Source organism: Lepidochelys olivacea (assembly GCF_965140295.1).
Source record: "Lepidochelys olivacea isolate rLepOli2 genome assembly, chromosome: 8".
NCBI lineage: Eukaryota > Metazoa > Chordata > Testudines > Cheloniidae > Lepidochelys > Lepidochelys olivacea.
The window spans coordinates 100,852,463-100,873,385 of record NC_140418.1 but is presented as its reverse complement, the minus strand read 5'-3'; the positions used below and the strand labels follow the sequence as shown (position 1 = coordinate 100,873,385).

General features: G+C 39.3%; 1 protein-coding gene across 4 annotated transcripts in view; it reads right to left on the bottom strand.

Moving 5' to 3' along the window:
* The window catches only part of SPATA6 (spermatogenesis associated 6), a gene marked incomplete at its 5' end in the record, with an annotated part of 54,815 nt that overhangs the window by 18,064 nt on the left and 15,828 nt on the right, over nucleotides 1–20,923 (bottom strand). For all 4 annotated transcript variants that reach the window (XM_084638068.1, XM_084638069.1, XM_084638071.1 and 1 more), the window contains 4 exons: nucleotides 9,277–9,458; nucleotides 12,229–12,269; nucleotides 15,172–15,259; nucleotides 17,156–17,434. In XM_084638068.1, the coding sequence (XP_084494194.1) occupies nucleotides 9,277–9,458; nucleotides 12,229–12,269; nucleotides 15,172–15,259; nucleotides 17,156–17,434 (590 nt within the window). The remainder of the gene's footprint in view (nucleotides 1–9,276; nucleotides 9,459–12,228; nucleotides 12,270–15,171; nucleotides 15,260–17,155; nucleotides 17,435–20,923) is intronic.

Sequence of the window (20,923 nt, the reverse complement as noted above, 5' to 3'; positions counted from 1 at the left end):
TAGCGGTGCACTGGATTCTTCTGTCCTAAGTGCAGGGCTCTGCACTTGTCCTTGTTGAACCTCATCAGATTTCTTTTGGTCCAATCCTCTAATTTGTCGAGGGCCCTCTGTATCCTATGGATATCCTAGGATATGTATGATAGAGTGATTATCATAGTCAAACTTAACGGGGCCATAGTAGAGATTTTCCAGTAAATGTTGGCCTGTGTCACAGGTCAGTTTTGAGGCCCTTTATGTTTGTGGTTGTCAAGGTTGTGCTAAGTGAGAATATACGAAGGGAGGTGCCTTGGAACCTGCTGTTTGCTGATGACGTAGTGATATATGTGAAAGATTGAGAGACTTTGCAACCCGACTTTGAACTCTGGCAACATAGTTTTGAGACGTGCACTTCAAGTGAATGTTGGTAAGATCAAGGCTAGGATACCTGAGGGAAGAGGACTCACCAGAAAGGATATCATACGCAGAGAGCTTAGAAGAGTGAAAGTGATTAAATATTTAGTATCAATGGTTCATGATAACACAAAAACCAGGGGTCACCCCATGAAATTAATAGGCAGCAGGTTTAAAACCAACTAAAGGAAGTAATTCTTCACACAACGCAGACTCAAGCTGTGGCGCTCGTTGCCCGGGGTTGTTGTGAAGGCTAAAACTATAACAGGGTTCAAAAAATAATTAGATAAGTTCCTGGAGGATAAGTCCATCAATGGCTATTAGCCAAGATGGTCAGGGAGGCAACCCCATGCTCTGGGTGTCCCTAGCCTCTGACTCCCAGATGCTGGGAGTGGAAAACGGGATGGAACACTCAATGATTGAGAGCTCTGCTCATTCCCTCTGAAGCACCTGGCATTGGCCACTGATGGAAGACAGGACAGTGGGCTAGATGGACCATTGGTCTGACCCAGTATGGTCATTCTTAGGATGATTCGCCCCGAGTGATGCCTGGCATTACTCTAAAGCTTTGTGGTGCAGATGGTAGGAGCTGACCTTAATAATGTTAAAAGGCAGAGTATTTAAAACTGTAATTCTATCTATCTATCTTAACATATGGAACAGAGACTTGGCCAGCCACCAGAAAGGAAATCAGTATGCTCTCCATCGCAGAAACTAAGACGCTGAGATGGTCAAATGGTTGGACATTCTATGATAGGAAACAAAATGAGGTTGTAAGGGGCTTTATGTGGGTTTCTCCAAGTGAAGACAAGTTGAGGGAGGCTAATCTACATTGGTATGGGCATATCAAGCGGAGATCAGACAGCTATATCAGTAGGATGGCTTTTCCATGATTGTGGACAGAAGATGACCTAGGGGAAGACCAAAGACACGGCACATTGACCCGATATCAATAGACCTCAGAAAGGCCAATCTGCGCAACAGCCTCGTGTATGATCATGAGTTTTGGAAGAAGACTATAGAAGTCATCGACCCCCAAAAGGGAAGTCGCAAGAAAGATGACAATGATAACCCAAAGGTTTCAATGTGATCTAAATTCTCATGCTTCAGAGAGTAACCAACTTCTAACTGAGCAACTCCAAATATGGGCAGGTTATTCCGTAAGTGTTCTACTTCGAGATTCCTGTTCTTTCCTCCATTTTTCTGTATCCATTTTACCTGTTCTAAATTATTCATTATTTAGTATGCCTCCTTGTCTTCCCTGTAAACAGTCCCAATCTTTTCAACCTATCCTCCTACAGAATATTTCCATGCATCTAATCATTTGTCATCCGTTTTTGAACCCCTCCTGTTTCTACTATCTCCCTTTGGAGAGAGGATGCGTAGAACTGACAGTCATCCAGGTGAGGGTTAACACTGATTTATATATCGGCATATTTTCAGATTCCTTATATAGTTTAAGATTTTGTTTGCTCTTTGACCATCACTGTGCAGATTTTTTCATTAAGTCAGACAATGTTTTTTTTCTGGAATGGTTACAGTTAATTTAGAACCTAGCAGTGTATATGAGCAGTTCAAATTATTCTTTTCTTCTCGAGGTAGAACCTAAAAAAACAAAACAAAACAAAATCTTGTCAGAGTAACAGATTTTAAGAAATCTTATGAAAAGGCAGAGTGATTTGCTGACTTTTCTTAATTGATCTGATATAAAAGAAATTATGAGTTAGAAGGCTGGATTCTGCATTTTCATCATATAACTGAACTAAGGCTGAACATTACAAGGAATACATTATATTCTTATCCAATAAATTGCTAGAAACCTGCAGCTCTGCTGAAATGCTCAGACACAGAATGAAATAGAGCAGGTAAGAGAGAAATAACCTCCCCCCCCCCCCCCAAAAAAAAAAGAAAAGAAAAAAAGGAAGAGCAGGGTTAGTAATGTGATCTTCCAACTTCCTGTCACTAGTTCCAAACCCTAGCACTAGAGAAATTGCTGCTGAACTTGTGCATGTAAAACAGTATATTTGCAAAAAGAACAGGAGGACTTGTGGCACCTTAGAGACTAACCAATTTATTTGAGCATGAGCTTTCGTGAGCACACGGTATGCATCCGATGAAGTGAGCTGTAGCTCACGAAAGCTCATGCTCAAATAAATTGGTTAGTCTCTAAGGTGCCACAAGTCCTCCTTTTCTTTTTGCGAATACAGACTAACACGGCTGCTACTCTGAAACCAGTATATTTGTAAGCAATTCAAGTATGCCAGTTCCTATTTCCACAAATGAAACTTAGTCCATGAGAGTGGGGCACTTTGTCTCATGTATACAGCAATTTCAATTTGTCAGATTTGCTTGTGTTGTTTAATACTGGAAAGAGAGGTCAGACAGGTGGCTGTAGTTTACAGTATTTGCTTTTTTGAAACAGGAAATAAAGCGGCTACTGTTTGTTCGGAGGATTTCAAAGCACGGTTACCGATCTCATGTTTATAAATATCCATTAGGAGTCAAGTGAGCTGTAGCTCACGAAAGCTTATGCTCAGATAAATTGGTTAGTCTCTAAGGTGCCACAAGTCCTCCTTTTCTTTTTGCGGATACAGACTAACACGGCTGCTACTCTGAAACCTGTCATTAGGAGTCAGATGCTCTATCTTGAAAAAATATAAAAACCATAGTTGCTATTTTATTCACTCATATGAGATGTATCCATGTACCACAGCAGAAAATTAAGTATTTAATGCAAAAGCTATATGCATTTCTTCAGTAGCATTACTGAACAATCCACTAGTGTGCACTGTGGTATAAGAAATGTTTGTTGATCACATAGGCCCTGAACTTAAATTACAAAAATCAAAACCTTAAGTATGATTAAAAACAGTATCAGCTCCTTTTTAATTAGTTTTGCCAGTATCTTAACTGTCTAATTTTCGTAATAACTATAAAGCCTAATCCACATTTTAAGTCAGTGTTAATATTTACACCAAATCAAAACTCATCCGAAAATAAAATGATGCTAGAAAATGTAACACCCATAATCTAAATTGAAACCATCTAATGATGTGATAACTCCTATTGGAGATATTTTATAAATGGCTTTCAGAGCACAGCTTCTTAAATTATAAATAAAGGAATTTCAGTTGCCCAAAACCACTAATTATGCATTTTAAAAACCACTAGCTACTTATTTATGTGATTAAGATGTCAGTATTCTATTGCAATGTTGGAGGAAAAAAGTCATTTCATTTCAATGGCCGTTTGCCCTGATAAACTTCTATAGCTGTATTTTGTCATACTTCCAATTTTTCTTGGGACTTGCAAACATTCTGCAGTTACATCAGTTTAAATTGTTTATTGATTCCAATAGATTGTATAAACACTTTGGAAGTATAGTTCAGTGACCTAGAAAAAGCCAGATCAGAGAAGTTATCATTCATTTCAAAGACGTTATGTCAAGTACGATCTAAGGTACAAAACTATTTTCCCTTGGAATGTAACTAAAGACATTTATTTTCTTTTATGAGATGAGGATTTTTTTTGAAGTCATGTAAACAGACAACATTTACCTTAGTGCAAAAAAAGAATCAAGTCTGGATGTTATAATACAGATTAATATAATTCTCAGACATCCACTAGGATGGAACAGACTATCAAAAATTCAAATAGATGTGTGTATACTATTTAAATACCAGCTTACAACTCTCAACTTTATAATAAATAGGTATTTTCAAAGTCAGACAGTCCAATCATTCATTTGAACATAGCAAGAAATGCTAATATCACCTATCAGTAAGAAATCCTACACCGTCTTGGATAGCAGAGTTAATGCAAAAGCTTACTGCAAAACGTTTGCATCAGGTATAACCCCTTCCCCATCAGCAAACCTTCCAACAGTGTGTGTAAATGTGTGTATGTGGCCTCCATGAAGAATTTATCAACTTCAAAGCAGACACTTCATGCTGAGAAGAAACTACATACAAGGACAAACTATCACAGGACAGAAATCAATAAAGAACTGTAGTAGCAGGTTCACAATTGGAGAGCTCTACTGCAAGACAGAAAAAGAAAAGAAAAAAGAAATAACTACTTAGATAAATATAACCAGACAAACAGCTAAAAGAATCTTTCAGAAACTACCCATGTAACATGAGAGATCATCCAGAAAAGCCAAATACAGGAACACTTAATTCCAAAATGGATAGAACTTGGATACTTTGTATCTCTGCAGTACTCATGGTAACCAGAAGAAGTAACTTTATTTCCAGTTAAAGGCTAGGAAGTGGCTATTTACAAAAAACAACTTGTTCTCCGCATATATTGCCAACACAGAGAGATGCTGTAAGAGTTGGTTTTACTGGCATAATTATGTCAGTAAGAGGTGTGATTTTTTTTTGCCGACATGATGAGGACAGTAAAAGCCCTCCTGTAGATATAGCTATACGGTTTATAGTTTATAGCTTATTTCAGTTTCCAAATCACAAGAAGCTATACTGGTATAAGCACCTTTATACTGATATAACTGCTCCCATCCCGTGGGATTTTGCTGCTTTAACTGTGAAGGAATAGCTACAACCACCACTTTGTTTTTTAAGCGTAGACAAGAGTCATACTATGGCAGTAAATAGTTGTTTTGAGCAGTAGCTGGTGGGTGCACTCAGTTCCTCTGAGTGCTAAATTCTGTAGATAGGAAACGCATCATCCCTTCTAATGGTCACTCAGTTCCTTTTCACCCCCCCGAAGCCCTGTATAGAGCTGGGCTCTGAAGCAGAAAAGAGGTAGCTCTATGGAGGCACACAGAGAACAAGTGCTTGCTGATAAGTAAACTCATTTAATTTAAAGCATGAAGGCTAGCCAATCACCTTCTAAGGAGGTTGGTCTTAAACAATGTCCTTTAATACCACCATTTGCTCTGGATGTAGTGTCGAGAAAATAGTGATTCGTAGGTGTGAACTCACCTCTAGGTAGCAGCCCTACAAATTTCACATAAGGGTACATTGCATGTAGATACCATCAATTTTGCAATGCCCTTGTTGATCAAACCCTTAAGAATTCAGGCACACCTGGTATATATCATAACTGGATGCATTTTCTTATCCATTTTGACAGTCTTTGAGCTCAAGTGGTTGACCCTCAAATTCCTCTCCAGAGGCCATAAATTGTCTAACTTCTGAAATGGCTTAGTCCTGTTTAAGTAGAAGCCAGTGCTCTTGACATCCAGGGTGTTCAACTTCACCTCCTCAGCATAATTATGGGGCGTTGTGAAAGAGACGGGCAGAGATATCAGTAATTGAGATGAAAAGTCAGATATAAATTGGTCTAGATTGGGGTGAAGTAGCCACTGATCTTTGTGGAATACAGTATAAGGTGACAGATCATCAAGGCCTGCCACTCAAACCCTCCTGGCCAAGTTAACGGTGACAAAATATGATAATCTTCACTGAGAAGCAATGCAGAGAGCAGGACCCTAAAAGCTCAAACACCCTCCCATGAGTTTATTTAATACCAAGTTCAAGTCCCAAAGTTGAATAGGTTCCTGAACAGGCATGTATAAGTTTGTATGACTTTTACAGAATTGTTTCACTGGGGAACAGACAAAGCCAGAGCACCTTTTCACAGGGCCAGGTTCAGGGTCAGCATAAGCAGTAATAGCAGATGGAAACTGCAGGTGCTTACCTAAGAACAGCTTTGATAACAGAGACAGAAGAAAGTCTAAACCAATTGGAACTGGACAGAAACTGGGTCACAGCCTTTACAGTGATCAAACTTTTAAAAACAGTTCTATTTACCAGCATTCTGTTTTCTAGTGGATGGTTTTCTGGACTCCATTTTAAGACATCTTGCCCTAGAAAGCCAATCTCTATAACATGAGACAAAGAACCTTGAAGTCTGGATGCATTACTCTGCTGGGACAGGAGATCTTGACTCAGGGAGAGAATGAACAAACAACCTTGGGACAAAACTAGAAGTCAAGAACCTGGGATGAAATCATGACTCCACTGAAGTCAAAGGCAAAACTTCCATAGACTTCAGTAGAGCCAGGACACACATGGTCAACTGGACTCATGTTGGATTAACTAAGATCACCCAACACTATGCTGCCAAAACTTTCCCAGTACTCTGGGAATGAGAGAAAACAGAAGAAAGGAGTAAAAGGAGACTCTCTTGCCAATGCAAAGAAAGGAGTCCTAAACGTGGATCCCTGACTGTTCTCAAGCAAACCTGATTGTGGTTTGTTGTTCTGACTTTTAGCGGATAAATCCGTGTTCCAACGATCCCATCTGGCAGAAATCACACAAGCACCTGAGGGCAGGAGTGACCACTCATGATGTTCCACACCTTTCAGACTGAAATCAGCAGCTAGGGAGTTTTTACACCTGCCAGGTGCAGAATGGAAAGGATTACTTCAAACTGGATGCATGATTCTCAAAGCCCGATTTGCCTCTCAGCACACCAGAAATGACCAAGTATCATGACTGTGCATTCTCTTTTCAGAGCCAACCAAAGAATTTCAATCTTTTTAGCTGGTGGAACCCATTTCAATGCTTGTAAAGGAATCTCAAACAAGAGGATGATTTCAGCTTGAGATTTTGCATCAGGCGTTGTCATCTAGCAAGATTTAGCTGCCAAATTACTTGTGCTTGGGGGGTACTTTCGTAGCAGAAAATCACCAGGACTTGCATGCTACTGGAGCCTCTTCCAAAAGCAAGTTCTGGACCAAAGTCTTACAACGCTTTTGGGCCCTTTTTGAGAGTCAATAGGCAGACCACGGGCCAAATCCGGACTGCCAGGTACTTCTGAATGGACCCCAAAAATCTATTTGTTTACTTATTTTTATTTTTTTATTATTTGCTCTGGAGTCTGGACCTTCACTGTACCTTGACCAAAAAATTTGGACCTTGACAAAAAATAATGGTCAATCCCTGCTTAGCGGAATGCACTTCCCCAAGGTATAAAGGGCACGTTACACATCTATATAAAGCAGGTGTGGGGAAAGACCACCTCTTAAACCCATTGTCTTAGACTGGTCTCTAAGACAATGACACAAAGTGACGTAGAATTTGAGGAAATTAAAACAGACAAAAATTTAAAACAACAAAGCAAACTTTTCAGCCTTAGCCTAACAATCTAACTATTTACTATTTGATTTATTTATCAAACACTAAAGAAAAAGGGAGAAGTTTTACAACCACTGGCTAGCAGGCAGGCAGGCGCCGAGGGACTATTAGAAAGGGCACAATATTTATACCCTTGGGCTATGTGATGCAGGATTCATGGGAATTATGCAAACCTTCTCCCCCCCTTCCATACATTGCTCAAAAAGGTTCTGGGAGTGCATAGTTATGCAAGTAACACCACCAGTGGGGCTCTGAGGAAATAATGTCATGGACACTCACTTCACACCTATTTAGCAAAGAGGTCAAGTTTTCTTGTTGCTGTGTGCTGACTAGCATTATGTAGCCTAGAAGCTCAGTGCTCTCTGTACGCTAGGTTCAAAATAGATTGGAGGCAGTATTTATCAAATCACCACAAGATTGGGCTCTTATACTCATCTAGATATACATGTATTTTGTTATGCTTTCAGCAATACTGATATTCTGCACAGTTAGGTGATTTGAACAAAAATATTTTAATACATTTCCAAAAGCTGACCCTGGCTACATGTTTGCCAGCTTCAAATGTAACTTTCGGCATATATTCGGTTAAAACCTTAGTAAGCTGAGCAGTACTAATATTAAGGTCAGATTCAGACTACGTTTTCATTGCTCCTGCCTCTTTGCTTTCTTATTTTATGATTTTGCTTCTGCCAAAAGATTTCTTTTAAACATTTACATTCTTTTTAAAAAGTCTTGGACCTCAAGTAAGGAAACTGTGGGTATTTATTAACAACATTGGTGTCCCCCTACTGATAGGAAGGGAACATGACGTCATTGGACAAAATTCTGAATCTGCTGGGGAGAGACCTGTGACGTGAAACAGCAAGAATGTTGACCTGATTTTGAGCTGGACAGGCAAAGATGAGTACCATGCAAAAAATAGTTAAAAGGTTGTTTTCAAAGTGTTGTTCTCTCCTGTCTACTGCCTGTGAAAGATCCACACAAAAGAAAAGGGGGTAAATCTATTCGGGTAGCATAGTGACCTTAACTACACACACACAGTTATCAAATACACAAACAAGGAGAAAAAAAGAGAAACATCAATACACAATACACATGAAACTCTCAGTTATAGTCGTCAGAATGCTGGAATAGTGTCAGGCAGAGGGCGATGGTAAGGGGACACCACCTTAAACTCTCACTAGGATTTAAAAGCCAGCCCACATATGCCCCACTAAAACTATATTTCTACATATTTTTAAAGAAAACCCTAAAGTAAAGTTTCTATTTATGAAAAGAACCTTTAATTGGATTAGATATAAATTAACAAATACTGGGGTTGAAAAACAATCAGAAGTTCAAAACACCTTCAGAATATTTTACTAATGTAATCACCACATTTAAGTTCCTGACATTGAAATCAGTGTTTGGAATATTAGCATTTTCCAAGATACTGACCAATTGTTGCTTGAGATATATAATAGACATTCAGAGCCAAAACCCGGACTAAGTTATACCAAATATTCAAAACATGCAATTGGAGAAGAGAATTTTATTGCCATGATTTTGGGACCCATGTCAGTTGGGCTGTACAAATGCAGTTGAGAGAAGATGGACACCCTAACTTTTGTACATGTGGTCCTTTGATGACAGTTCAAATGACTACATAAAGTAACAGGAAATCCACAGTCATTTTAGCCTGTGTTACCCTTACAACCTACAGTTATGCAAACATTACTGTGATTCACAATTGCCAATCATCCCAAAGTTTCACAGACAACAAATGAAAACAAGCCTTTACCTTTCTCTAAGCGAAGAACGGTTTAGTACAGGACTTGAGGAATGTTTCTGCAATGAGGAGGGTGCTGAACGTATTAATGAACTAGTAGAATGAAAATGCCTACTAACAGTACCCGAGATCGGGTGCTCATCGCAGCTGTCGGAAGAGCCATCTAAGTCTTTCCCATAATGAGACTTGATCATCTGTCAGAGAGAAAACAGCAGGAAAACTTCAAACAATATGTAAAATGTGCCCTGGCTATGCCTGTGCACCAGCTAACGGAGCAGAGATGTACACTTTCCACCTGCTCTGTGTGTCAAACAAAGTTAAAAATTCAACTTGTCTGCATTAAGTGATACACATAACGTGATGATTTACAGAGGTTTGCATATAACATTGGAGTGGGAGCAGCAGCACCCCCCATAATTAAGATTGCATTCCAGGCTAACCCCTGTTTTCAGTCACTGATATCTTTTTGAAGATTTCACCTTTCCGGATGAAAATTTTCTAGGATTGGTTTCTGAACAGGGACTTTTTAGTCTCAGCAAAAGCTCTTCAGCCATATTGGATTATCAAACAAGATAGTGGGGATAATGGGGAGGGGGAGGGAGACAACATTTTTCCCAATTATAAAGAAATTTTTGCAATTTTTTTGGAGCCGCTACAGAGCTGAAAAAAGTTAGAGGTAAAAATCTGAAACAGCCCTCACTGAAGAAAGTGCCTTGCAGGTTTCTAGTGAAAAGAGACCTTGAAGATTTCCACTGAAAGTGTTCTCTATTTGCCCAAGTTATGACCCTTTAAAAACTGAATACTACACCCGTACAGTTCATTTTGCATGGGTTTTCTCTGTAAGCTTGTAAAGTGCTAAGGAAAGCTACACCTTGCACGCTTGAGTGATGGAGTTTGCTGCTAATGAAAAATGTGCAAGCAGTGCAAAGGGCTTAGAAGGGTTGCTATATTCCTTAAATTTCACAGAAAGGTGTCCCACTGTGATGAACCTTTAGTATTCCACCATCTTGATCCAGCATCTCACTTCCTGCTGGCCCCATCAGCTAGGGCCAAATTCTTGATCTCTAGATACTGCTGCAGCCACATAAGGGAGATCCTTGGACACTGTAGAGCTGCCAGAACAGCTCCCTGACAAAGATGTGGGGTGGGATAAGGATACATGTTTTCCAGCTTAGCTTGTAAGCTTAGGGGACCAGGCCATGTCTCATCTGGTTTGCCATGCCCACTTATGTAGAAATAGCATTTTTAGATCAAGATTCGATCTGTTCCCATATATTCCTACAAAGAGATTCATCAGAGCGTTATTCAAACGTAACCTTGACGAAAGCTTTACCCCATTGGCCCTTTAAAGATTCTTGTGCCCTGTGGGAGAAAGGAATTTGTTTTGTTATTTTACACCACACACATAGAGGAACTCAATAATATTCCATGGAATTCTCCTTGCTAGCCAGGAAACCCTCTGAAAGGCAGGACTGTATCTGTACCCATCGCACAATACACTATTTTTAGGTGAACTTTAACCAAAGTTGAATACCCTAGTCATGCCACACAAAAGACCTAAATTAACAAATAAAAGCCAGGAAAGTCCAAACATTTTGGCCCCATGAGCTAATTCACCTAACAATTTTAAAAGATGTAGTTGATGTTGGCTATAGAATTAGAATCCCATTCAAATGTAATCTTCAGATTAAACACACAGACAAACAGCATGCCCAAATATAATCTGCTTTATTAAATTTAACATTGATTTCCCCTTAACAGCCACTTTACACCAATAGTAATTCTCAGGCCCTCTCACTCTACACAATATTAACAACATCTAGTTCAGAGCTATACTATTATTTTTGGCAACAGAAAAGGTATATTCCTTTTTGCCTTTATTTTTTTGTTGAAACCAGGAATGCTTAAGGGCATCAGGAGAGTGATGAATTTAATCTGTATCTTTGTTATCTATGTGCTCCAAACAATGACTGCCGCTAATATCTTCTTCCCCATTTGAGAAAAATGGATTTGAATTAAAACATCCATCATAAAAGCATATTTAGAAGTTCTCAGTACAGTTTATCACTTATCACTATGGAGCAATCCAGAGGCAGCACAATATATTAGACTTACATGCCACATAAAACTGCAATCCTACACAGTGAAAGTTAAGAAGCTGACAAGAATGTTTGGCCTGAACCAAAGGTTTATCCTTTTAATTCACTTTCCTTGTCCCTCCTTGCATCATCTCTCTTGCCAGCCGTTAGGAAATCTAATAGGGCACACACACAATAAATAACGGTCTACAGTCTGCTAGTAAAATTTCCAGTGTATTTCAGGAAAGACAAAAATTAGGAAAAAAAGGATAAACAAAGAAGTGACATCTCATTTCACACGTCTATCAGGTTGGTGAGATAAACAAGGCTCTCCATCCCAACCAAGAACATATGAAAAGCAGCTAGCTGAGGAAGGAAAGACAAAACTTGAGAATAATCACAAGAGCCAAACATTTGAAGTAATGAGCAGCAATTTAAAAAAACAAAACAAAAATAAAACACTGTGGATCCAGCTGTCATTTACACCAATGCTCTGGTGATACAAGAGATCCTCTTGAAGTGGCTGTAAATGTAATTTCACACCCACTTTAAGGTGCCTTTACTCACCCTGGCATCATAAAGTGAAAGTTACTTTACTGTAAATAAAAATTAGGTTCTGTAACTGCAGAATAGGATTATTCACTATGAGTTTATGTCCATAGTGTTAACAGTTTGTGTCCGCAGAATGTTTTGAGAACGCTTTATAGTACAATAAAACAATATCTATATTCAGGTAACGGTGCATATACAGCATCAAACAACAAGATGAAGAAGTTGTATACTTGATTTCACTCAGGCACCTTCAACAAAAATCCCACATGCTTTTCTATTCCACATACTCCAAAACATAGGAAAATTTACATGCAATTTTATTTGCATTACTTACTTTAGTATGCTTGGGTCTATAGCTGCCAAGAAGAGAAAGATCTGGAAAAAAATGTACCCCAACAGAATTTTTAAACAAGTTTTGAGACTATAAGTCTAGAATCCACATGCAGTTTAGGGCATTTTAAAAAAAAGTCTTTCCCAAAAATCACTTACAACTCACCTTTCAAAACAGCAGCCAAAGCAATTTACTGTTATACATTTACATTCTTCAGATGCAATTTACATTCATCTGAAGAAGTGGGTTTTTTACCCACGAAAGCTTATGCCCAAATAGATCTGTTAGTCTTTAAGGTGCCAGCGGACTCCTCATTGTTTTTGTGGATACAGACTAACACGACTACGCCTCTGACACGATACATTGTGTAATTCACAATAACGTCATGGCCATTAGTGCGTTAGGGTTTCAGTTTCTTCATCTGACAACAATAACTTTAGTTTGGCTGCAGCACTAAGGTTATGTCTACACTAGAGACCTTACAGTGGCACAGCTGTACAGATGCAGCTGCACTGCTGTAAAATTTCTCACGTAGCTGCTCTCTGCCAACGGGAGAGAGCTCTCCTGTAGACATAACTAAACCACCTGCAGTGGTAGCTACGGTAGAGAGTGGTGGTAGCTATGCCAGCGGGAGAAGCTCTCCCGCTGACATAGTGCTGTGCACACTACCATTTATGCCGGAGAAATTTATGTCGCTCAAAGGGGTGGTTTTTCACCCCCCCCCCGAGTGACATAAGTTTTGCCAACATAAATGGTAGGGTAGACATGGTCTAAGTGAACGGGAACTCATCACAGAGGATGAGTACAATTTTGTGAGTGGACCGAAGTGACTTATATGGTTATTCATTGCTTAAACCAATGTAAAGTAAAACTATACCAGAATATGGACCATATTATCTACTACACTATAGTAAGCCACTTTGTAAAGGAAGTCAAATTTCCATCCTAAAAGAGAAGCCCACTGTATATCCACAGGACTGGAAATGTCTCAACTATTCTCACTCTGTGCTGCTATGCCTCAAATCAGTTTGGTGGATAGTATCTTCAAGGTGAGAGTGAGCTCACCTAATAGTATCTAATGCTTAGTTCTTCTGTGCAACTGTAGATATCCAGAGTGCATGGCAACCAGACAGGGGCTACAATTCTATCTACAGATACATGTACAGAAATCCCACCAATATCAATGCCTCCCAAGTTTCGATAAAATGTGCTTATATCTAAGAGGGGCCATATATTTGGAACTATCAGGATGAAAGCTTCCCTCTAAAGCACTGGGGCAAACCCTTCTTTAATGAAAAGCACCATAGTATCTGTAGAGTCAAATTTTCAATAACTGCCTCTGATTTTACAGGCACAAAATGATGAAATTTAGTATCTAATTTGGGGGTGCAACCAAGTAACCAAATTTGTAAATCCTCTCCACAGAAAGCAGACAGGACCTCCATATTTTTAGTCTCATCCAAAAGATCAATATATACATGCAGTAAACTGCATGGACTCAGTAAGCTACCTCCAGAAGGATGAAAGAGTACTGAGCTGTCATTTCTAGGATTAGAACACCTGTATTTTTCAGAAGTCTGATCCTTATAACCATTACACCCCAGAACATAGGCAGGGGGGTGGCTCTCTACCAATGAATCTTGTGACTGTTAGAAGTGACAACTCTTTTCTGAGGTAGATTTCAGACCCCTAGTGACTGGCCCAAGACCTCTAACTCATTTCATATACGTGCTTAATGCCTATCAGGTGGTAATGTGGCTCTGATATTACCAAACTGCAAAAGATTCAAGTTTATGACCCTGAGGTGAAAGGCTTTGCATCCCAATGTCTACATCTGGAGCCTCCAGTCCTTCCACTATGGGCAAACTGCAAAGTACCTTTAATTCATGGTGAATTGCAGCGAAGGTATTACTAGTGAGGAGTCACAATAAAATGTGAATAGAAGTACACATAAATACTGACAAAGTTCACTAGACTTCATACTATCATACATGAGGAATACTGAAGAAAAACCATGTTTTAAAGTACCGCCTTCCCTAATTTTACCTGAGACAGACAGGGAATCTCCAAGTCTGTGGAAATATACTATATGGAGAAGGATTGTTTTCAATTTAGCTCTCCACTAAAGGATTCTAACTTTAATCCATGGATTACTGGAAGTAACAAAGCAAATAATCCATGTCGTGCATATGGGAAATAAGAGATCAGAAGCTAAATAAAATGGCAAAGCATAACCACTGTAGGAAGACCTGTATTTTTCAGTTCATATAAAGATACGTAATTATTGTCCCAACTCAGTACACGAACCCTGTAGGCTAACAGTAGCATGCCAAGTGTACTGAAATTCAGAGGCAAGCATTTTAGGGGCTTCAGAAGCTAGGCCTTGTAGGGGCTAGCCCTGGTGGGCCCCAATAACCAATCAGACACATGGGTAAGTGAAAGGGTATTTTACTTTGGCTGGCAGGAAAGAGAAAGGTTGCAGATATCTTAGGTACAGAGTCTTAAAATAGTTATATTTCAAAGTGAATAATAGGGTTTTTTGTTTGGGTTGTCAGGGATCCTCAGGCTTAGTGCTTGGAGTGCCCTCTCCAGTGTCATCTTTGTTCGTCCAAATAGGCCACGGTTAGTCAGTCTCTCTCACCAGGTGTCTCTGCACTGGCTCCTTGCCAGCACAGGCTGACTTTACCAGTGCACCAACCTGTGTTTGGAGACACTCTGTTTTCAGATGACACAGAACTAAGGACCCAATCATTGGACTAATTAAATATCCTAAGCAACATTTTTTGTCTGTTTGTTTTTTTTTTTAAAACAGTAGGTTCATTCATCCCAGCATCCTGCCTAAATCCTCGGAAGAAAGGACAGTCTTTCTACACGAAGGGGTTAAAAAGCCTAACCAGTTGTATGGAACGGGAGTATCTAAAACGAGATACACAAGTCAATACGTACCATAAGATACCCTGGACCAAGCTTCTCGTCCACTGTCTCTGGTGGGACGCCAAGTATGAACATCAACAGTGGGGCTCGGATGTTCAACCTGGAGCCAAAACATTGTTAAAACATTTAGTGTGTGGAGATAAACTTTTTATATGACCACAAACACACAAATAAATTAAATTACCTTTCCTTCTCCTGTAAGTCCACCTCTGCTTCTTTCTGGTTCAATTTATAAATCTAAGATTTTTGATGATAATGTTAAGGAAGCTATTCTCAGTATTTTGTCTGTGTAAATATAGTATTATTACGTATACACAGACGATAATGTAAGAACAGTTACAAAAACCCTTAGATTAGAAATTATAAATCAAACCAGAAAGGAGGCGAGAGGGTGACAAGCAGCAGAACAAGATGTAACTTATTGTCTTATATATTAATGCAGATCCACTAGAACCTTCTTACAGCCAGGGCTTTGGAGTGGAGCCCGGAGCTGGAGTGCGGAGCAGTGGAGCTGCAGGTTTTTGCCTGGAGCTAGAGCAGAGCCGGAGCCCAGCTCCAAAGCCCTGCTTACAGCTTTGTTATACATAGTCTACTACGGCACCAGTTACATAACAGGAAAAAAGGAAAAGCTACGGAATAGTTATCTAATATTTACCAGAAATAGTTCAGATCTCACCAAGATATTTAAAGCACTGCTCTTCTTCCTAATTAAAGGATAATGTTTTAGCAAGTTCAAATTTTGATCTTAATGTAACACATAGTACTCCCAGTCCAAGAAGACCTCAGCGTTAAAGACACCCTGAAGATCAGAAAGGCAATGAAAGACTGGATATGGTACATTAAAAGAATACAGCAGATACACATTTTCTTCTTGTAGAAGAGGCACAAAAGTAGTCAAAGTAATCAGTCAGCAATTGTCATGTAAAGGTGCTGTAATTACACTGTGAACATCACCTATAGATCAGAAACAGAAGAATTGACTAATCTGAGTTAAAAGAAAAAATAATATCCATGGGAGTACGATAAGCAGTAGGATGAAGATTAATGGTTGCTTAAGGCTCATCTGAATTTCTAAAGGGTATCTAGGAGTAAAAGAAAACTTGTTAGTGAATTCCAGAGTTTAATAACATATGCTAATGAATTAATTAGTAATCAGCTAAAAAAAGGAATAATCAGAGAAGTAACTAAGATAATCAGGTAACGTGGCAGATAAGATCGCTGAAATTGCACGCAAGGCCTGATATCATAGCACAGAAACAAAAGAGCCCCATTTCTCCTTCTCTCTGCAATCTTTCAAGGTTGGATTCTGAAGGTAGATGTTTATAGTGATCATGGGAAATATTAAGAAAAAAGAAAACTAACATTAAAGTACATATTGAACAATATGATCCTCCAAGATGCAAAGCACTCTGGCCCCAATCCAGCAAAGTACTTAAGAACATGCTTAGCTTTAAGCAAGAGTAGTCCTGTTGACTTCAGCAGGATGACTCACATACTTAAAGTTAAGCATGTGCATAAGTCTTTGCTAGGTTGGGGTCAGAATGCTCAGGAACTTGAAGGATTAAGTTTATATTTTAGAAAAGGGACAATTTCAAAGACAAGGTGATAATGTAAAGAAAGGTACAAAGGAGGAATTCTGACTCTTCATAAAGTCACTGCACTCTTTTCAAATCCTATTCAGCCACTTTTAATACTGATACCAATTACTTCCAACTTGAATTATGCACCTGTTATGCTGTCCAGTGTGCTAGAAGAAAAAGAATGGACACTCAGAATTCAAATATGGTATTCATGAAAGAGTTTGAGCCTTGTCAGTTACCAGTGCTGACAAAAGGACTTTTATTCTTGTTAATTTTACATTTAAATCACTATGTAGCAGGCTGTTCAGGAGAAAAAAAGGTTTTTCATTTAAACTAGGATTTGGGGAGTAATATTTAGCAAAAGAATAATGTTTGAGCTGAGCTTAAATTGGAAACACTTTGCAGAGAATACATACACGTCTAATTACAAATGGAGGTTTATCAGTTTCTCTTCTGAATTCAAAAGGCCCCAGGTTTAAATGGGCCAGCCGTTGTCTGGCTTCTTCTGATAGCTCACACATTCGTCTTTTTGTGTATGGAGATGGAGATCGTGATTTAGAAGCTATTGTGGGCTGCTCATAGTTCTTTGTTGCTAAACAGTGCCTGTTTTTCTCAGGTGAAGGGGTGTTTTTCTTTGGTGACCTTGTTTGTAATCTTCCATTTGCTGTTGAATGATGCACCCAATCCAAATTATCCTAAAGCGAAAAGAGAAATTATCTGGTTTGACAGCATGCCGAGCAAAGATTGCTAGTGATGATAAAAAAAAAAAAAAAATCATCTGCAAAAGGGGAACCAATACCTCCGACAGAAATAGACGTACGTCAGTGCAAGTTACCCTAAGAAAACTATAATCACGCAGCAATTTAGAAAAAAATAATGCGTTTAAAACCAGGAGGAGAATAAAATGCACATTGTTAAATGTCAGACTTTAAGGTTAAGTGCCTGATACTTATCCAATTAGCTTGCTCACACAGTTGGTGCTAAAGACACTATATAAAATTAAGTTGAATTATGTCACTTTAGTTCATTTAATGACAACTCTGCCTAGCATATATGATTAAAAGTTTACAGATTTGAAAATATTTGCTCAACTGGCTAACATCTTTTTTTGTAAAATCTTTTAAAGTGTTTACTGTTCCGAGTGTAAGGTTAAATTATTTTAAAGAGTGGATGGCAACAGACTGAACTCTTGTTTATGGTTAAATTATGTGCATTTTAGAAGCTGACCAAATTTACTGGGGTATTTTTTTTAAAGACAAGGTTATTACCAAAAAGCTATAATAATATAACCTTAAGGACCCACTTTCCAATGTTCCTCTTAAGTTATGCCAATAATATAATGCAAATACAAAACCTAAACATTTGCCTGTAAAAATGGCATTTTTTGCATCCACAAATACAGGGTTTGGAGGCAAAGTTTGGAGACCATTTAAAATGCCAGCATAGGGGTCTAGCTCAGAGTTGACACAAGCTTTAAAAATACCACATTGTGCACACGCATGGTATATTAACAAACCACAATTCTTTTGTAACCAGCAACACCAAACTAACAGTTATTAAGAAAAGTGCCAGCCCTAACTATTAACTTCTTCACTGACTAGTTTAAAAATCAACTGTCAAGAGTAATACTTTCAGTACTGAAGTTTAATTTGAAATACATTATCACTCTTTTGTAATTTCAGCACAAAATCATCTTTCAGCTGCCTCTACAAGCTTTATAGTTGGTGACACGCTAGAAAAAAGGCTATGCTTTGAACGCTTTCTCAGTTGAACATTTTGGCTTTGATGTCACAGTATAATGAACTGGAATTTCAGGTAAAGTTTGGTTCCAAATTCCCATTTTATTAAACCTAATTTTTATTGGTATTTAATTTTGTATATTTTTTATGACTTTCGTTTGGGAATTACTTTTCCTTTTAAAATAAAAAGAGATGACAGACATCATTCTGGTGCATATACAATGCAACCGCACTACATCAGTGCATGAGAACTGAAACAGAAATGGACTACAGACTAACTGAGCGGTATTCACTGTTTATTGCTTGCCTTTCCATCTGCACACACGGTGAGTTACATGTTTAAGACTGGTTTCAGAGTGGTATGTTAAGAATCTCAGGTACCTTTTAAAAAAAAGAAAAGGAGGACTTGTGGCACCTTAGAGACTAACCAATTTATTAGAGCATAAGCTTTCGTGAGCTACAGCTCACTTCCTCAGATGCATATCGTGGAAACTGCAGCAGGCTTTATATATACACACAGAGAATATGAAACAATACCTATTCCCACCCCACTGTCCTGCTGGTAATAGCTTATCTAAAGTGATTTCCAGCACAAATCCAAGTTTTCTCACCCTCCACCCCCCCACACAAATTCACTCTCCTGCTGGTGATAGCCCATCCAAAGTGACAACTCTTTACACAATGTGCATGACAATCAAGCTGGGCTATTTCCTGCATAAATCCAGGTTCTTACATCCTCCCCACCCCCATACACACACAAACTCACTCTCCTGCTGGTAATAGCTCATCCAAACTGACCACTCTTCTGGTTTAACTTGGATTTTAACTTGAACATCGGGGGGGGGGGGTAGGAAAAAACAAGAGGAAACAGGCTACCTTGCATAATGACTTAGCCACTCCAAGTCTCTATTTAAGCCTAAATTAATAGTATCCAATTTGCAAATGAATTCCAATTCAGCAGTTTCTCGCTGGAGTCTGGATTTGAAGTTTTTTTGTTTTGAGATTGCGACCTTTATGTCTGTGATCGCGTGACCAGAGAGATTGAAGTGTTCTCCGACTGGTTTATGAATGTTATAATTCTTGACATCTGATTTGTGTCCATTTATTCTTTTACATAGAGACTGTCCAGTTTGACCAATGTACATGGCAGAGGGGCATTGCTGGCACATGATGGCATATATCACATTGGTGGATGTGCAGGTGAACGAGCCTCTGATAGTGTGGCTGATGTTATTAGGCCCTGTGATGGTGTCCCCTGAATAGATATGTGGGCACAGTTGGCAACGGGCTTTGTTGCAAGGATAAGTTCCTGGGTTAGTGGTTCTGTTGTGTGGTATGTGGTTGTTGGTGAGTATTTGCTTCAGGTTGCGGGGCTGTCTGTAGGCAAGGACTGGCCTGTCTCCCAAGATTTGTGAGAGTGTTGGGTCATCCTTTAGGATAGGTTGTAGATCCTTAATAATGCGTTGGAGGGGTTTTAGTTGGGGGCTGAAGGTGACGGCTAGTGGCGTTCTGTTATTTTCTTTGTTAGGCCTGTCCTGTAGTAGGTGACTTCTGGGAACTCTTCTGGCTCTATCAATCTGTTTCTTCACTTCCGCAGGTGGGTACTGTAGTTGTAAGAATGCTTGATAGAGATCTTGTAGGTGTTTGTCTCTGTCTGAGGGGTTGGAGCAAATGCGGTTGTATCGCAGAGCTTGGCTGTAGACGATGGATCAATATGCGATACAACCGCATTTGCTCCAACCCCTCAGACAGAGACAAACACCTACAAGATCTCTGTCAAGCATTCTTACAACTACAATACCCACCTGCAGAAGTAAAGAAACAGATTGATAGAGCCAGAAGAGTTCCCAGAAGTTACCTACTACAGGACAGGCCTAACAAAGAAAATAACAGAACGCCACTAGCCGTCACCTTCAGCCCCCAACTAAAACCCCTCCAACGCATTATTAAGGATCTACAACCTATCCTAAAGGATGACCCAACACTCTCACAAATCTTGGGAGACAGGCCAGTCCTTGCCTACAGACAGCCCCGCAACCTGAAGCAAATACTCACCAACAACCACATACCACACAACAGAACCACTAACCCAGGAACTTATCCTTGCAACAAAGCCCGTTGCCAACTGTGCCCACATATCTATTCAGGGGACACCATCACAGGGCCTAATAACATCAGCCACACTATCAGAGGCTCGTTCACCTGCACATCCACCAATGTGATATATGCCATCATGTGCCAGCAATGCCCCTCTGCCATGTACATTGGTCAAACTGGACAGTCTCTACGTAAAAGAATAAATGGACACAAATCAGATGTCAAGAATTATAACATTCATAAACCAGTCGGAGAACACTTCAATCTCTCTGGTCACGCGATCACAGACATGAAGGTCGCTATCTTAAAACAAAAAAACTTCAAATCCAGACTCCAGCGAGAAACTGC